This window comes from Barbus barbus (assembly GCF_936440315.1).
Source record: "Barbus barbus genome assembly, chromosome: 43".
Lineage (NCBI taxonomy): Eukaryota > Metazoa > Chordata > Actinopteri > Cypriniformes > Cyprinidae > Barbus > Barbus barbus.
This window is the reverse complement of record NC_136721.1, coordinates 11280031-11296211: the sequence shown is the minus strand read 5'-3', so window position 1 is coordinate 11296211 and position 16181 is coordinate 11280031. Positions and strand designations below refer to the sequence as shown.

General features: G+C 39.7%; 1 protein-coding gene and 1 pseudogene across 3 annotated transcripts; one reads left to right on the top strand and one right to left on the bottom strand.

Moving 5' to 3' along the window:
• Positions 1–8936: 8936 nt before the first annotated feature.
• Positions 8937–11391, top strand: LOC306862828 (bcl2-associated agonist of cell death-like). Of its 2 annotated transcripts, none has more exons than XM_079405841.1 (4): positions 8937–9480; positions 9638–9775; positions 9895–10118; positions 10201–11391. In XM_079405841.1, the coding sequence occupies exons 2-4, from the start codon at positions 9646–9648 to the stop codon at positions 10288–10290; spliced, it is 444 nt and encodes a 147-aa protein (XP_079261967.1). In that variant the 5' UTR covers positions 8937–9480; positions 9638–9645; the 3' UTR covers positions 10291–11391. The 2 variants fall into 2 exon arrangements, with proteins under 2 accessions (XP_079261967.1, XP_079261968.1); XM_079405842.1 differs by having other exon boundaries at positions 9124–9480; positions 10204–11252.
• A 183-nt stretch (positions 11392–11574) lies between these two features.
• Positions 11575–12430, bottom strand: LOC306862827 (putative oxidoreductase YtbE; annotated as a pseudogene). The gene has a single exon. The product of its transcript is annotated as a putative oxidoreductase YtbE (transcript).
• Between the last annotated feature and the right edge of the window lie 3751 nt (positions 12431–16181).

The window sequence follows — 16181 nt, the reverse complement described above, 5'->3', positions numbered from 1 at the left end:
GAAGGACAGAGGGGGAAAGCAGAAGCAGGAGAGAAAAGAAGAGAGAGCATAAGCCTCATGAAGCAACTACAAAATGCAAATAAATTGCTGAAACCCAGAGGAGCTATCACCAGTCTCTGAAGAGACGCCCTACAACACCATTCCCTGCGTCAAAAGTGCTAGAAGCAAAACAGAGTGCAGATATTAAATCTAAATTGAAGTTCCTGCATGAGGGCTGGCACCTTGAAAACAAAGAGGTAGATCAAAGGCATTTTTCTCCATATCTAGAATTATCTGGCTACATTTGGTTCACTTCATTATTACACTTACAAACAGCAATTATTAAAGCTAATGGAGGTCTCGGGTTGTATAAGGCTGATCGTATTAATTAAATTAACCAATATGAGATTTTCAGGGCAAAGAATATAAACATGATTCAACTGACTACAGTGGTGCAAAAGCATTTAAACAATATTGTAAAAATTATATTGCTTTATATTATTAATAGAATATTAAGTGCATAAATATACATTCAAAATATATATCAAATTTAGCTGAGAAAAAACATATAGGCCTGGTTTCACAAACAGGGCTTATATTAAGCCAGGACTAGGCCTTAGTTAAATTAAGATATTTAAGCAACTTTAAAAGAAAACATTAAGGTGTGCACCTTGACACAGAACAATGACATGGATAAAAAGTGTCTTTTAAGTATATTATTTTATTTGTATAATGTGAAGTAGATTAATAGATAGTTTAATAAAAATTAAAAATATAATTTATAATATATACTTTTTAAATTAATATAAACCTACATGTCCACACTTTAGTTTAGGGACTAGCTCTCGCTATTAAAAAACTATTAACTGAAAGCCACAAGTCCCATTTGGTACAGCAAAGATATGCTACGTTCCTGGGATGAGGGGCTTTTGTTGGAACTCAGTTTTTTGCTTTTGCCAAACATTTTGGCATCAACCATTTGAGACAGATGAGAGTGTTCTTTGGAGAGCTGTGGTTTCCTCCTGTACTCATTCATTCTTGCATGTTCTTTTCAACCACTTTGAGGATTGTTGTAGTAGTGATTTTACTTGGACAGGGGCAGTCCCGGCGCCATGGGCGGGCAATGGGGGGCCTGGCCCACCCTGTGAGTCACTAGTGCCTACCATGGACGAGCCTGCTGAGTAAAGAAAATGCTGTACTATTGAAACATCAGTTATTATTTATTTACCCTTGCATTGCGAAAAAGCGGAGATCTGTTTCCTCCAGGCTGTGCGCAGCGCTCAATCTGAAAGGGGGCGGGGTGGAGTTACGAGCTTTCGCTGAGAGCTTGAGCATCCAATGGCGTTACAAAGTTTTACTGACAAGCTCTTTTTAATGATTGGCATTGGTTAAACATTTGAAAACCCTCTGATTTAAAATAATAATCACGAATTATAATACAGATATGAAGTATGGATCATTTTTCACGGCACACCTGACTGGGCTAAGGCAGGGCCGACGCCAAGGGGGGGCATTCGCGGGCTGTGCCCCCCCAAACGAGTTACTGTGCTCCCACTTTCCATCCTCTCCCCTCCTTGCTGAACGTGATCGATTTCAAAAGCGAAAGTGAAACCAATAAAACAGCGCACATAAGAAAGAGATTTCATGCTTTAGCGAGCATCAGCGACTGCACGCAATCACAGATGCACGCTCCCCTCCAACCACACACACGTAATTTCCTGGAAATTCAAATGCCCCCCTGATGGAGGTGCCCTGGCACCGGCTCTGGACAGGGGATTGGTGTTCTGTTATCTTCAGACACATTTTCTACATGGCCACGGGTTCTTAGCAGTGTTTTACACTTCATAGCTTTTTCAGCATCATCTCTTTCTCTGGGGTTTTCAGACTTTTCTTTTGATCATGGCATGAGTCCTACTATGAAGAGACACTCCTGAATAGCAAAAGGACCCAATTTTGCATTCGTTGTACAGGGAAGGGCTATTCAATTCTGAACTGTCCGTATCAACCTGCCATATGGCCAAATAACACATAAGCACTGTTCCAAAACTTAGAGGAAGCAATTTAAGGCATCATATGCATGTGAAGGTTGTTCCAGAAGATAGTCATCTTAATTATGCTGCCTCCTAAGATACCTCAGTTTAGCCAAATTCTAAGGCAGCATCGATTGCATAGTTTCCAGAGAAGACAATTCCAGGAAGGGCTCAGTGAAAATAATCCAAGATGGCAAACAAAATGAAACTTAATTTAAAATAATGAAACAAAAAGGCAGTTAAGTTTACTTAAAATTAAAATATCTTCATGACTATGCTTCTTAACACATTAAGTACACTTTTAAAACGTTATGTAAATGACAGTACATTGACAATCTTTATTTTTTTAATAATCTTTTGTCATGCTTTAAAGATGCATACTTTGATGACTACAATTTAAAAGCACATGTAAACTACTTGATAGTTTTTTTTACTTCAATTACATTTCATTACATACTATAAACGCTCATTGGTACACTGATAAAAATGATAACATTTAAATTAACTAGTTTGATTAAAAATATTATTTAACATCACGGAATCAACCTAAATACATTAATGTACACTAACAAAACTAATTATTATGGGTGAAATGAGGTAAAAGTGGCTCTTAAAGGTAACAATTACGTTACCACTTTTTACCGAGTACATTCAACCATATTTCAAAGATAATTATGAAATTACATATAAAGATGTACTACTTCAGTGGGTCAAACAAAACCAGTTTTGTTCAGCTAATTGCATTTAGCATAAATTTGAACTATAATACATTTTCATTGAATTAACATGCAATTATTTCCCTGAATGCATTACATTTACTTGCACTTCAGCAAAGAAAACGATAAAGAAAACAGTGATGCTTGAATAATTTGTTTTGATGTTCTGTTTCATGTTTGGTGCACGTTTCTCACAATGCATCTCACAATGATTGCGTATTTCTGTATGTCAGTTGGCACTCTTTTGTCTCTGTACAAATGGATTTGACCACATGAGTGTCTATGAAAGCAGTCTCGTTGAATGCATTTTCGACTACTTCTGGAAGTGGTGTAAAGTGGATGAGCTCAACATTTTAGACACTTAAAGGAGTCATGAACTGAGAAACCAAAATTCCCTTTATCTTTTGACATATAAAAGGTCATTGTACTATAAAAACATCCTTTACGTTTCAGAACGCAAAACATTCTCATTAGTCTAAATTTTTTGAAGGCAGTCTGCCAAAACGACAGCTTGTGGAATGTACAACTCTATGATGTAATAGTGTGGATAAACTCCGGCTCCACACAGAAGAAGATCAACACCTGCTTCTACATCGCTCCTTTTTAAACCCCAATTCTCGCATGTAGTATTTACGAGAGGCGAACACACAGGTCTACGTAGAAACCTACGCCTTCCTTTTGATCCCAACATTTTTAATGAAGTTCCAGAGCGTGTTAGTAAGAACTCTGTATTTCGTTCACTTCGTTTTACCGTGAATTCGTTTACAAACACGACACAATTCGATGTGGGATTTTCAAAAAGACTGAAACTAAAAGATGATGCTGTGCCAACTAGGCTATATTGGATCTGACAGTAATGTCACAACACACAAGTGTGAGTACGTTTTTATTACATGATCTCTATTGCTTTGTCTGTTAAACGGATGGTTTGATATGAGTATATATATGCGTTTTAACCTAAATCACAGCAGCATCCATCTGTGAAGGACACGGACTGTTAAACATACACAAGTGTACAAATCATAACAGTGGGCATATGCTTCGGAGCCTACAATCTGCCACACCTGGAGCAGAGAACAGTACAAAATAAAAAACAGGCAGTTCATGACCCCTTTAATACCAGGTGAAAACAGGGCAGAAGCTTCCTGTTCAGACAGAAAGTAGCTGACTACATTTTAGTATAGATCTTTACGCAAACAAATAATTTGCACTGCGTAAAAGCTCAAAAGACTCTAAAAGGGCTGAGGAAAGCAGGCAAAAATATCTCATAATAAGACTACATATTTATATTATCTATAACACGGCTTGACAGAGCTTGCTTACCTCAATTGTCCAGAGACTCGAGAAGGGCAAGATATTTTAATGGTTCGCTTGGCTGAATTTTACAGTGCTAACAATTTGTAAGGGCAGGCGAGATGTGGACTGGGGGTGAAATATGAAGGCTTTAGTGCTGGGCCCCTGGCTCTGCGTTAATAATGGTGGATGAGCTGCAAGTGGAGGCGAGAAGAACGCCATTTGGATTCTTACTGAGGAGGGTGACACTAAAGGGATCACACATATAGAACCGGCAGACATAAACACAAGTGCACTGAAAGAACCTCAGATTTAGAAACAGAACTTTAAGCCTGCACAAAATAAAGGCTTAAACCTCCACTTTTCTGGATGTTTTGCACACAGTTATACCCATAATTCTTGTTCCACATATGGAGCTCCCTGGACAGACTTGCTGGCTTTACAATCCAATGGAAACTCATGCTTGTAACAAAATTGGGCTTCTAAATCTTGGCCGACATAATTCACTTCCAGAGCTTTCAGAGCAAGAGGATGTACAAATATTCCGACACGCCACATAATGAAAGAAGCAGCAGCAGTGGAAATAAACCACTTTCTGAATTCCGCCTTTAGCAAGAGTGGGATTATTTTCAGCTCGCCAGAAACATTAAGATTAGCTCAAGCTGTGAGTAATGGTCCCAGGCATTAGGGGAAAAGAAATGATGCCAGTGAAACCAAGAGGAGAACACATAGCAGTTTACAACTAGATGGCATCAGCCACACTATGAATTGTGGAAACAAAACTAAATCAAGCCTTTAGCAAACATGATATGTGGCACTAATGAACACATGATGTATACACCACAGGCACTGCTAATGACATACTATATGATTCAGGCTTAAAAATAGATATTTCAGTCTATTTCATGCCATCAACTAAAGTGAAAATGAATGGGACTGATTTGAAATGCAAACTGCAGTAGTATCATTTGCCTACAGTCTGTTTTGATGCTGTATAATTATATAACAAACAAAATTATAGCCATAATTGATTTCCCTAGCGAGGATATTGTGTCATGAGTGCAGGTCTGTCGAATGAGTCTTGTTTGTCAAAATGACCATCTGTTATATAGATGATCCCAAAAAAACAATTCTGCCATTATTTACTCACCCTTACACTCTTAAAACAATGAAGGTTCCAACAGCGATGCCATAGAAAAAAATATTAAAGGTTCCCAAAAGAACCTTTCAGTGAATAGTTATTTTTTCGTATTTGAGAAGAACAGTTTAATAATTTAAAGAACCTTTTTCAGCTGCAAAGGAATTATAGATGTTAAAGGTTCTACATGGAACCATCAATGCCAATAAAGAACTTTTATTTTTAAGAGTGTATGTCGTTCCTAAACTGCATGACCTTCTTTGTTCTGCATACCACAAACATTGAATTTTTGAAGAATTTTTTTGCCCATACAATAAAAGTCAGTGGGCTCCAAAAAAAATGTGTACGTTTTATGCATGGACTAAAACATCATCTTGTGAGTTCTGCAGAAGTCAGAAGTAGAATATTTAAAAGTCAAAAGCAGCACACTCCTCTCTAAAAGAGAGGAAAAACATGCCAAAATCAGTCAGTGGTTTTTATGCATCACACGAACAATGTGGGAGAGAAATATACCTGCAGAGGTAATGTTTTTTTTTGTTTTTTACAGTCTCAATTCTATGAAGAAGCTTCCCATAGTTTTTGATCTCAAGTCAGTGCATCTGGAAGCTGAGGGTTTCCCTGCATACCACAGTATACTGGTATCACATTCTATGTTTATCTGAAACAGTTGGGCTGCCTCTGTAGTGAGAGTAGGAGAGCGTTTCCATGAGAACTGTGCCTGCTAAGTATTCACAGCCAGTATTAAAACTATGTGGCGCTCACTACTAGTTATGCGGGGCCAAAACGAAACATTTAAGAAGGAATTGTAGCTATATATGCCTAAAGAATAGTAACTCAATTGAACCGTTTTAGTACATGAGTAAAGTCAATCTTACCTGCTCTGACAGACAGACGTACGTTAACAGAAGTTCATTTTTGTTGGCTCCTGTATAGGCTGAGAAAAATTTGACAAGCAACTTTGCACCTGAAAAAAATGATGTATATGAGGAATGTCTATATAATCTTTAATAAATTTGGGATGTCTGAACGTGATAGTTTCTTTTCATAGAATCGTCAGTAACCTGAAAACATGGAGGCTGCGGTCTGTTACTCATTTGTTGCAATCCATTCGCTAGGTTTGTGTATATTAAACCTCGCGACTGGTGGGTAACAATGAATAATACTGCATTAGTTACATTGTAATGTGGAATGGTGAGTAAATTTGTTGTACTTACAAAGACGGTGCGTGGATTCCGGTGCACTCCAACACTTGCTGTTGACTTGCTCTTCTGTAGTTCGGTTTAATTCACAGTGAATGCGCTCGGTGCGCGCGGCTCAAGTCTCCAAGGAGCAGCGGTGATGCGCGCGAGCTGTACAGCTGTGCCGTTCTTGATTTGACAGTTCAGACAATGAAAACAACTAACATAAACACACACAATCCAATCAAGTTGTAGACTCGAGGCGAGGCTGATTTAAGAAACCGTATCTAGCGGCGAGACACAAGAGCGTCTTGCGTTCAAGATGAGACGTGACTTACAACCGAATTCGAATAAAAAAGTGACTGACGAAAGATCTTCGAGATGTTTAGTAACAGCAGCTGCGACCCATTCACATAATTCCAATAAAATAAAAGGCCTGCTTCCAGCAATGGAATTTTAGGGAAAAAAAGAGTGCTGAAAAAATAGGCTTTGTATAAAAAAAGCAGACACTATATTATACAGTGGAGGGAAAAGAGAAAGGGGAGCGTATTAGGAGAATGATCAGAGCCGCACATGGACGTGTGGAGCCAGAGGGAGTGAATGAGAAGATGCTAACTATACGCTCGTATCAGCATCAGCCTCGCCATGCGGATGGAGGAGAGGACACGGGCGGAGTATGCTGGAAAGGGTAATATGGAAATGAACACTCTGTTTCTATTTTCGGCAAATGGGATTGTGCAGAAAGCCGACACAGGGTGCGAAAAGCGGCGTTTTTTCCAGCAGCATGGACTGCAGAAAGAGGGGAGGGGACATTTTTCTATACCACGCGTGCAGGTTTGCCGGAGTGTCGCTAGCAGGCAGAGCGAGCCAACACTGGGGGATAATTCATCAAATTGCCACTGATGTAGCATAGACATATTAGAAATGCTAATTACGTTGGCTAGAGTTTGAAAACACGTACACATCAGAAGGGCTAAATCAATTTTGTACCACAGCGTTACAGCGTTATGGAATCAGTGCCACCCCTACTGGTGGCACTGATTCCATAATAACTGTAGTGGTCCAAAGGTGAGCAGCAGTTTTACTGATTCTCCTGTCAGGTTAGGTAGGCTATGTAATAAAAAGTTAGCATCTAGTACATTTTCTTCAGTTTTGTTTTGTTGTTGTCCCAATTCTGAATGTTTGAATATAAAAAGGTCTTCCTTTATAATATAGGTTGAAGAATAATCAGGGTGATTTGAAGAACTTGATTCTGCACTTCTCTGTTTTTACATTAAAGAAAATGACCTGAAGGCTGTGGAATTAAATTCCTATGCTGGGGTGGGGTGGGGTGGGGGTCTTAGCTGGTTTCTCATTCTCCCTGTTGGCTGATTGTATAGGGTGTTGGGCACTTTTAAACTTTTAAGCCACCCATGGACCAGCTCGGCCAGGCTTGGAGACCATCTCAAACCAACTAAGACCAGCATATCTGGTTTAAAATAGTGTTTTAATTTTTAATTTTACATGTTTATTTATCACGGCAATGAAAACACAAAAATGATAATAACAGTATAAATAATATAATAAACAGTAGCAGGACCCTTTATTTTTATTACTATGCATGGACCTGCATGGACATGTCTCCATCCAGGATGCTGTCAATGTTCGCTATCTAAATCTTTTGCCAGCTGCAAAAACATTATCTATCTTTTTCAAATTTAATGTAAGGTTGCATTAACATTAAGTTGGCAAATATATATTGTATTTTTACCCATTTTCATGTAATTACATAGGCTAACTTTCACTAAAACACCTGCAGAATGCTCATTTGCATGTGGACTTGTGTTTGTTTTAAAAGAGCCATACTCTGTCAGTCACTGACAATGGAAAGAATGGCAGAGAACTAAAACTGCTAAATCAAATGCGAATATCCAACTCACAAAAAAGTGAGCCTTCATGTTACATATGTCTATTACAGGAATAATATGATATTTATAAAGCAACAATTTCTCAATTTTGTTCCTGCAAGAATGTCTTAATATAGCTACAAAATGAAAATGAACTGCATGTACACAACAGACAGGGACATTCTACAGTGGTATATACTTAGTAAAGATTATATTGCAGATATGTAACAAATGCGGTAAATTACACAGTAATGGGTCCTATTAACCTATATACAGTATTTCTGTGTTCTGCAGGCATGAGTCATAAGCAAAGCAATATACAGCTCTTTCTGTTGACTCAACAAAGATCTCTCCTGCCATCTACTATTCAAACTGAGAAATTGCACATTGTGACCACAGTTCTTGAACAGAAATAACACCAAAAATATTAATGAATACGAGTTTTAAATAAGTTTGAAGTTTTAGTTAAGTATACAGCAAATCATACAGGGTAAAGGCCAATAATAAGTACTCTCCATAATAAATGAATATAAATTATAATTGATACTCTCTGTACAAAGACTGATGTTATTGCACGGAGAGCAACACCAACTAAACTGCACTGTTTTGAACTCCACTCCATGCAAACAAAGTTAAACGACGTGTTTCTTTTGCAAACTCTCTCGCGGCAGCGGCTGCGTCCTCTTCCGCAAGACTGGGGCCCGGATGAGGTAAACAAGTCACGGGACAGTAAAGGCTCGCGAAACCCTATCGCAACAGTGACGTTACATCAGAGAGCGCCCAAAACACCCTAGCAGCGGGATGCGATTGGCTGATCGAAGAAGCCGCGAGCCCTCTGATTGGCCGAGAGCGGAGAGCTACTGTAAACGACCACGGACAACAACAATATTCGAGCCGAAATGAGATCATACACACTGTAGTGATAACAAAAACCGGACTGGAAATTTGTCACTCTACTGCTAGCGGCGAGAAGACAATCACTTCGACTAAATGTCACGAAAAACGGGATCTTTTTTCCATTATTTTTGGCCGACGACGTTTTCAGATGAGCACGACTCAACCTTAGAAATATGAAACTTATATAAAGTAGCAATTACAGCTATTGTTGTTGTTTGGGTGTGTCACATGCCATGAGGCAATCAATATATGTTGAGCTACTCTTAATCGTACTGGAGATAAGAAGGAATAGCATCTAGTGCCATTTACAACTGAGACGAGCACATTCATATCTATTGTCCTGGAATTCATCCACATCCACGGGTATGTATTTAGGAAAACCAGCGAATGCTAGTCTCAATTTTAAGAAATTCATCTAACAGTCAAAGTTGATAATGCAATACCAACTAATATTAGATCATTAATTGATTTATCCCCTTTAAATTGCAATATTAATATCATACTATTCTCTTATCACCAGCTCTTACAATGGATAACTCATTGCATGACCATCAAGATGATTCCAGCACATGGAATGACAAAAAGAAAGGAAGAGAAGAGACAATCAAAAACCACGGACAACATCCGGATCAAACCTTGCCAAACATTTCTCCTCAAGGTGAGAACTTCAGAGAATCATGGTAGCCATTAAACAGGTCAGAGTTTCAGGATATGCATCATGGATTGACCTAGATTTAATGAATGTTTCTGTTACCATGTGACGACGTGCTTTTGCAGGGCGTGTGCGGCTCTATTCAGAGTCTCAGGTGTATACGGTCAGCCGCTGGCAGGAAGCAGAGCCCCAGGATGGAGCATTGGTGGAGGAGAACGGAGGAACGGGAGATGGACTTCCATTCAGAGGTCGTTCTCAATCTGCTCCGGCTGCGCTGTGGAAAGCAAAGAAGTACGGGCGACAGCTGAGGAGAATGAGCGATGAATTTGACACATGGCTCGACAAAGGGGTGAGCTTGCTATATGGTACACTGAATGCATTTCTATTTGATTGACTGTAAACTTAGTATTAAGTTGTTTCGTTGTTCCTAGGAGGTCAAAAGAGCGAACAGCCAGAAACAGACCTACCGAGGATGGTTCTCGTTCTTCTGGAGTCCCAAAGAAGAAGAGGGCAGAGAATGAAGCAGTTATGCTTTAAACACCATAATAATAGTTACCAGAGAGCTGCACTCAGATGAAGGCTGGTCTGATCACCATCATGGCCTTTTTATCAATCAATGTGCTCAAGAAGCTAGTACAAAACCAATCTGAGAGAATGGTAAAACCACTGCAATAACGTACGTTTATTACAGGAATTGTCAGTGTTAATTCAATTTGACAATCTTAAGAGGGACAATCTCTTCTAAAATATTACAGTTCATTGGACAATCTTTCTATATACTGATTCAAAAAATGAATCTATTTAAAAATTATTTATTGATATGAATTTAATTCATATTTGACAAAGAAATGTGTTCTATGATGTATTTTATAGATGGATATATAGATGTGCATTTTGTTGTGCTAAATGCTGGAGCGGTTGCTTGCAAAATGTAAATATAATTCAAGGACTGTGACACTGGATAAAGTAAGTTGTGAAGTACAGGTTAGTGACGGTAACAATAATACGGGTAAAATTATTTCAGTTCATTTGTTGCTGCATCTCAGGTTTGTTTTTTAATGCCAAACTGTTGTGGTGAATAACTAGTAAGAGTGGATGAAATCAGTTGTTCTGCCATCTCTTTTATGCTGACTATACTTGGATATGTCACCAGGAAAACAATTCATCACTGCCTTTCATGTACATATTTCTTGATTGTAGAGTTGTCTGTAGTCTATTGGATTTTTTCTTTTTATATGCCATATGCTGGTCTTGTATGTAAAACATTCAATTTCTGCTAAACGTACAGATGAACAACACAAGTTCTGTCTCTGTACTATCAGCCTTGATTATACTTTCATTCTTTTTCTAGCTCCTTGTACATATTTATACTTGTTGACATCGATTGAGTAATGGATGAACTGTTTAAATACTTTTTAAAACAGTCACAAGTTTTTATCTTTTTTCTATAATTTTGTGATCAAAATAAAAGATTTTCTGGCTGAATTAAGTGTTGTTATTTGGTCAAAGTGCCCATGATAAAGAAGAAGAGGGGAGGGATCCCATTAATAAACAAATATAAATTTTTGGTGGGTAACCATGCAGAGTCATAAAAAAGGTTGACTGCATAAAAAATACATTGTAATAATAATAATAAAAAAAATAGTTCACATGTTCTTCAAGTCATTGCATGTTAAAATTGCATTGCATATTTATGTATTCTTAATACTACTAAAACAAGCATCATGTCATTGACTCGATTTACAATAATTTGCTGAATTTTACATTTATTTTGCCTTGAGATCAGTAAAGAGATTTCTTCAGGCTTAAGCTATTTTGCTAGAATCTCGTTTACAAAACCTTGTTCCACAGTTCAAGGCATCCAGCCTCATTATATCCATCTCACTTAGCTGGAAGTCAAACACCTGTGCGTTCTCCTGCACTCTGCGAGGACCGAGGAAGAACTGAGATGCCTTGCTGCACAGCCCACCTCAGGAGAACCTGGGCTGGCGTCCTACCACAGCTCCTCTCTATATCCATTACCTCAGGCTCCCTCAGGAGAGCTCCTTTACCCAGCGAAGAGTAGGCTTGGAAGTGAATGCCTGTCTCCATACATAATTCCCTCAGTTCCCTCTGGATCAGCTTCGGTTGACACTCAATCTGGAGAACCGCTGGGGGGACGCGGCAACTCGTGAGCAGTTCCCTAATGTGCTTTGCAGTGCAGTTTGAAACCCCTATGGCCTTGAACCACCCGCTGGCGTAGAACTCCTCTAGGGCCACCCAGCTTTGCGTTCGATACTCTGAATGACGAGAATCCCCTGGGTCAAGACCCTCCACCCCAGGTCAGTGCACTAGATAGAGGTTGATGTATTCACAGTCTAGTTGCTCCAGACTCCTCAGGCAGCCTTCCTTTGCCCTTGGCCCATGGTCTAATGGGGCAAGCTTGCTGATAATGAACACATCTTCACGGCTTAGGCCATACTTGGGCAGCAGCTCTTTGAGGACTTGTCCTAGATGTGCCTCATTTCCATAAACTGCACCTGTGTCAAAGGCTCTGTATCCAGCTTGAAGAGCAGAACTGACAGATTTTTTCAGCTGCTCATGGTCCTGGAGTTTGTATGAGCCCAAACCCAAAAGTGGCATCTGCACTCCTGACATCAACGTTACTGATGGTACTATCATTTTTATAACACTACAAACAATTCAGCCCTGAAAAAAACATAAAAATGGTGTTTTTAAAAGAAATTCTGCCACTTTTAAAAATTATTTGGTTGAAATTACATTAAAATCATGATATAGAAAGTAATGACAGATCTTTTCTTCTGCATTTTGTATTCGCGGGACATAAATTACTGAAAAAGATCAAATGCAGGATGGGTTCTTGGTTCTATCCATCGGTTGAACTGCAAGAAAGGAACAGAGTTTAAGATCACTAAATGAGAAGTCCGTTTCTCTTCTAAAAGATAGTTATAACATTTTATTGGAAGTTGTGAGGTTAAAAAAAAAGAAATACAAGGATGAATCGTAAACAATAAGATCACTAACCTGTAGCTTGTGGTTTGTAGTTAAATTCTGAGAAGTTAGATTTATTTATTATTTGCTAATCTTTGAAGACCAACTATGCTTAAAGTCATTAAGGTTAACAGCTCACCTCTTAATAATTAAGAGATATTACTATAAGATCTTCAGATCCATTAGCCGCTTTATTTAAAAAAAAACAAAAACAACCACGGCTACTTAAATTTATATAAGAAAGAAATGTGATCAATGAATGTTTGCGTATTGCTACGAGTACTGGGGCCTGTACCATGAAGCCGGATTAGCTGGCTAGCCAGGTAAGTTTCAGTTTAGTTTGCACCAATCTTGGGTTTTAGGTACCATGAAAGTGGCTTGGCTTTTAGCTGCTTCCGGCTTTGCTACTGTTCGGACGCTCTTGCTTATTGCTCTCCGCTTTGCTCCCTATTTTTGCATTTTTCTCATATCTCTCCAAGATTTTAACTTTAACTTCAGCAGATCAGCACAGTGCTCAGACAACACATTTTTTTGGGGGAAACTTAAGACTTTCTCCCAGCAGTTTACATTCCAGAGACGGAAAAACACAGCTGTCTACATTTAAACAGACTAGAGAAAATGCCTCTCGTGGAATCTACTTGCTGCATGAACTGCCACAAACTTCTACAAAGGATTGCGGTTCTTGAAACAAAGTTGCTTACTGGACTTCCAAAACAGGCGGAACACACAGCAGACGGTCATCACGGACCCCCTCAGCATACAGCTGGTGAGTCCTCTGAATCTCAAAAGTTTATACAAAGTGTAGAGGAAAAAGCCGAAACAGATCGACAGACAAATCGATGGCACAAACAGGGAGCGAGACCCAAAGGCAATCGAGACATCAGATTATCACGAGTATCTCGTATTGCTGCTGTAGCATCCTCTACCCCAGATACGGCTATGACAAGACTTGTAAACACTGGCATTCTACCACCCCCTATACATCTTGAGAACAGATTTGAAGCATTAATGAATGTGGGTGAGAAATCTGCAAATGTGACTAAACACGGATCGAATCAGCCAGCAGCTAACATCGCTACTAACAGGCGCTCAAGGACGAGCAGACAGCGGCTTTCAGCTCAGAGCGCAGTCGAGCCCAGGACTCTGATAATGGGTGATGCTATTATCAGAAACATCAGTAGCAGGACTACAACTACCTACTGCCTTCCTCAAGCAAATGTCTCTGATGTGAACAAAGAACTTCGGAACATTCTGATGAAGCACAAGACTGCAAATCGAGTCATCATCCATGTGGGGAAGAATGATATTCGGAAGGAGCAGTCAGAACTCCTTAAGAAGGATTTCAGTGAACTCTTTGAAACGCTTCAAAGTCTTGAAGTTCAGTCGTTCATCAGTGGACCACTCCCAGCAAGGGGAACTAACATGTTCTCACGGTTGCTTGGGCTGAATACATGGCTACAAAGAACCTGCAGTATAAAAGGAGTCAACTTCATCGACAACTTCAACCTTTTCTGGGGCCACAGACAACTGTTTAAACTAGATGGCCTCCACCCAAACAGACTCGGTGCAAGAGTGCTTAAGGACAATATCTATTTCTCCCTCCATCATCCTTCAGCGGTGTGTGCCAATCTACTCGGCCTGAATGGCACACACACACCTGGACAGAATATGAGTGACCACAGGACTTCATATCAGCTTTTGAGTCAACATGTGGTTGACACATCCCACAAGGATACTGATAACACCACGCAGCCACAACAAGCACTGCTCATGGACATCCCAGCTGAGCCCTGCCCACAGAGCTCATCACATGCAGACTGTGACGTACTACAACAGCTCCAAGACTCAGCACCCAAGGACGACCTTCTGGAAAACAGCCAGGGAAGCCAGAACGACATCTCACAGCCAGCGGAAACACCAGAGCCAGAGCCCTGCTCACCAGATACACTATCACTCTCCCCAGAATCTCCACTTCTAAGCTTCTCACAGAAAATGGAGGAACTGGTGTATGCTGGGACCAAACTCTCCCACTCTTTCGCTTCAAGCCCCCAGATATCAACTAAAAAACGGCGGGCCCCACAACCACCAAAGACTGCAGGCCCAGCTCACCCTCCTCCTCCTGCGAGAGCTCTCCGGCCGCTGCCACAACGTCAGGGCCCAAACCCCTCTCCATCTGGTGTAGGTGAACCAAAAACAACTGATAACAGCTCTCAGTGATATGTGTCGGGTCCCCGCTATATTAGCAGCAACATTCACAAATGTTTACAGAACAAGCGGGAACCCAGTGTGCCTGTAGCCTCCTCTATTTCTGTTTTATTAAGCAATAGAAAGTCTAAGGCCTTCTCAAGCCGTACGGCTGACCCATCTAACCTGCGGCCTATAATGCATCAATCTAAGATTGCTGTAGAGACAAAATGTAATTCCATCAAGTTAGCATTTTTAAACATTCGCTCACTTAAAAATAAATCATTTCTGATCAACGATTTAATAACCACAAACAACCTGGATTTTATGTTTTTAAATGAAACATGGTTAGAAGACAGCTGCAGTGCAACAGTCCTTCATGAAACAGCCCCTCCTAACTTTAATTTTATAAGTGTCTGCAGGACTGTTAGGAGAGGTGGAGGTGTAGCTGCTCTGTTTAAAGATGTTTATCAGTGCAAGCAAATGTCATTTGGTCAGTATTCATCTTTTGAATACCTAGGTATTGTGCTGAAAGGTGCTCCACGCACCCTGTTTATCATTATTTACAGGCCTCCAAAATATTCTCCAGCCTTTGTTGATGATTTCACTGAACTGTTATCAATGATTTCCTCAGAGTTTGACTGTTTTGCTATTGCAGGGGATTTTAATATTCACATAGATAATGCAGAAATCAAAACTACAAAAGAAATTATAACTGTTTTAAACACTTTTGACCTGAGTCAGCATGTGCACGGACCCACACACAATCGTGGACACACCCAGATCTACTCATCAGTAGAGGTCTAAACATCTCATCCATTGTAATCAAGGATGTAGCACTATCTGATCACTTCTGTATTTTCTTTGATATATTGATCTCGGTCACCACTGAATCTAGATCTGTCTCTATCAGAAAGAGATGCATTAACGAGAACACTAGTGCGCTATTTATGGAGGCAATATCATTAACACCAAGCATTTCTGCAGACTCTGTTGATCTTCTCCTGGAGTCATTTAACTCAAAAATTAAGAATGTTATTGATGATATTGCCCCGATAAAGGTCAGCAAGAAGACGGGGAAACAGAAATCAATTTGGAGAAAATCAACAGCAGTTCAGAGCATGAAAAGACAATGCAGAAAAGCTGAGCGGATGTGGCGGAAGACGAAACTCGAAATTCACTATAGCATCTATAAAGACAGCCTTCATGCTTTCAATGTGGAACTAGCCACAGCTAG

Coding starts and splice junctions, on each gene's coding strand:
- LOC306862828 (XM_079405841.1), top strand. CDS start 9,646: ATGGATAACTCATTGCATGACCATCAAGATGATTCCAGCACATGGAAT. Junction 9,776..9,894: donor GCCAAACATTTCTCCTCAAG/GTGAGAACTTCA, acceptor GTGCTTTTGCAG/GGCGTGTGCGGCTCTATTCA. Junction 10,119..10,200: donor ACACATGGCTCGACAAAGGG/GTGAGCTTGCTA, acceptor CGTTGTTCCTAG/GAGGTCAAAAGAGCGAACAG.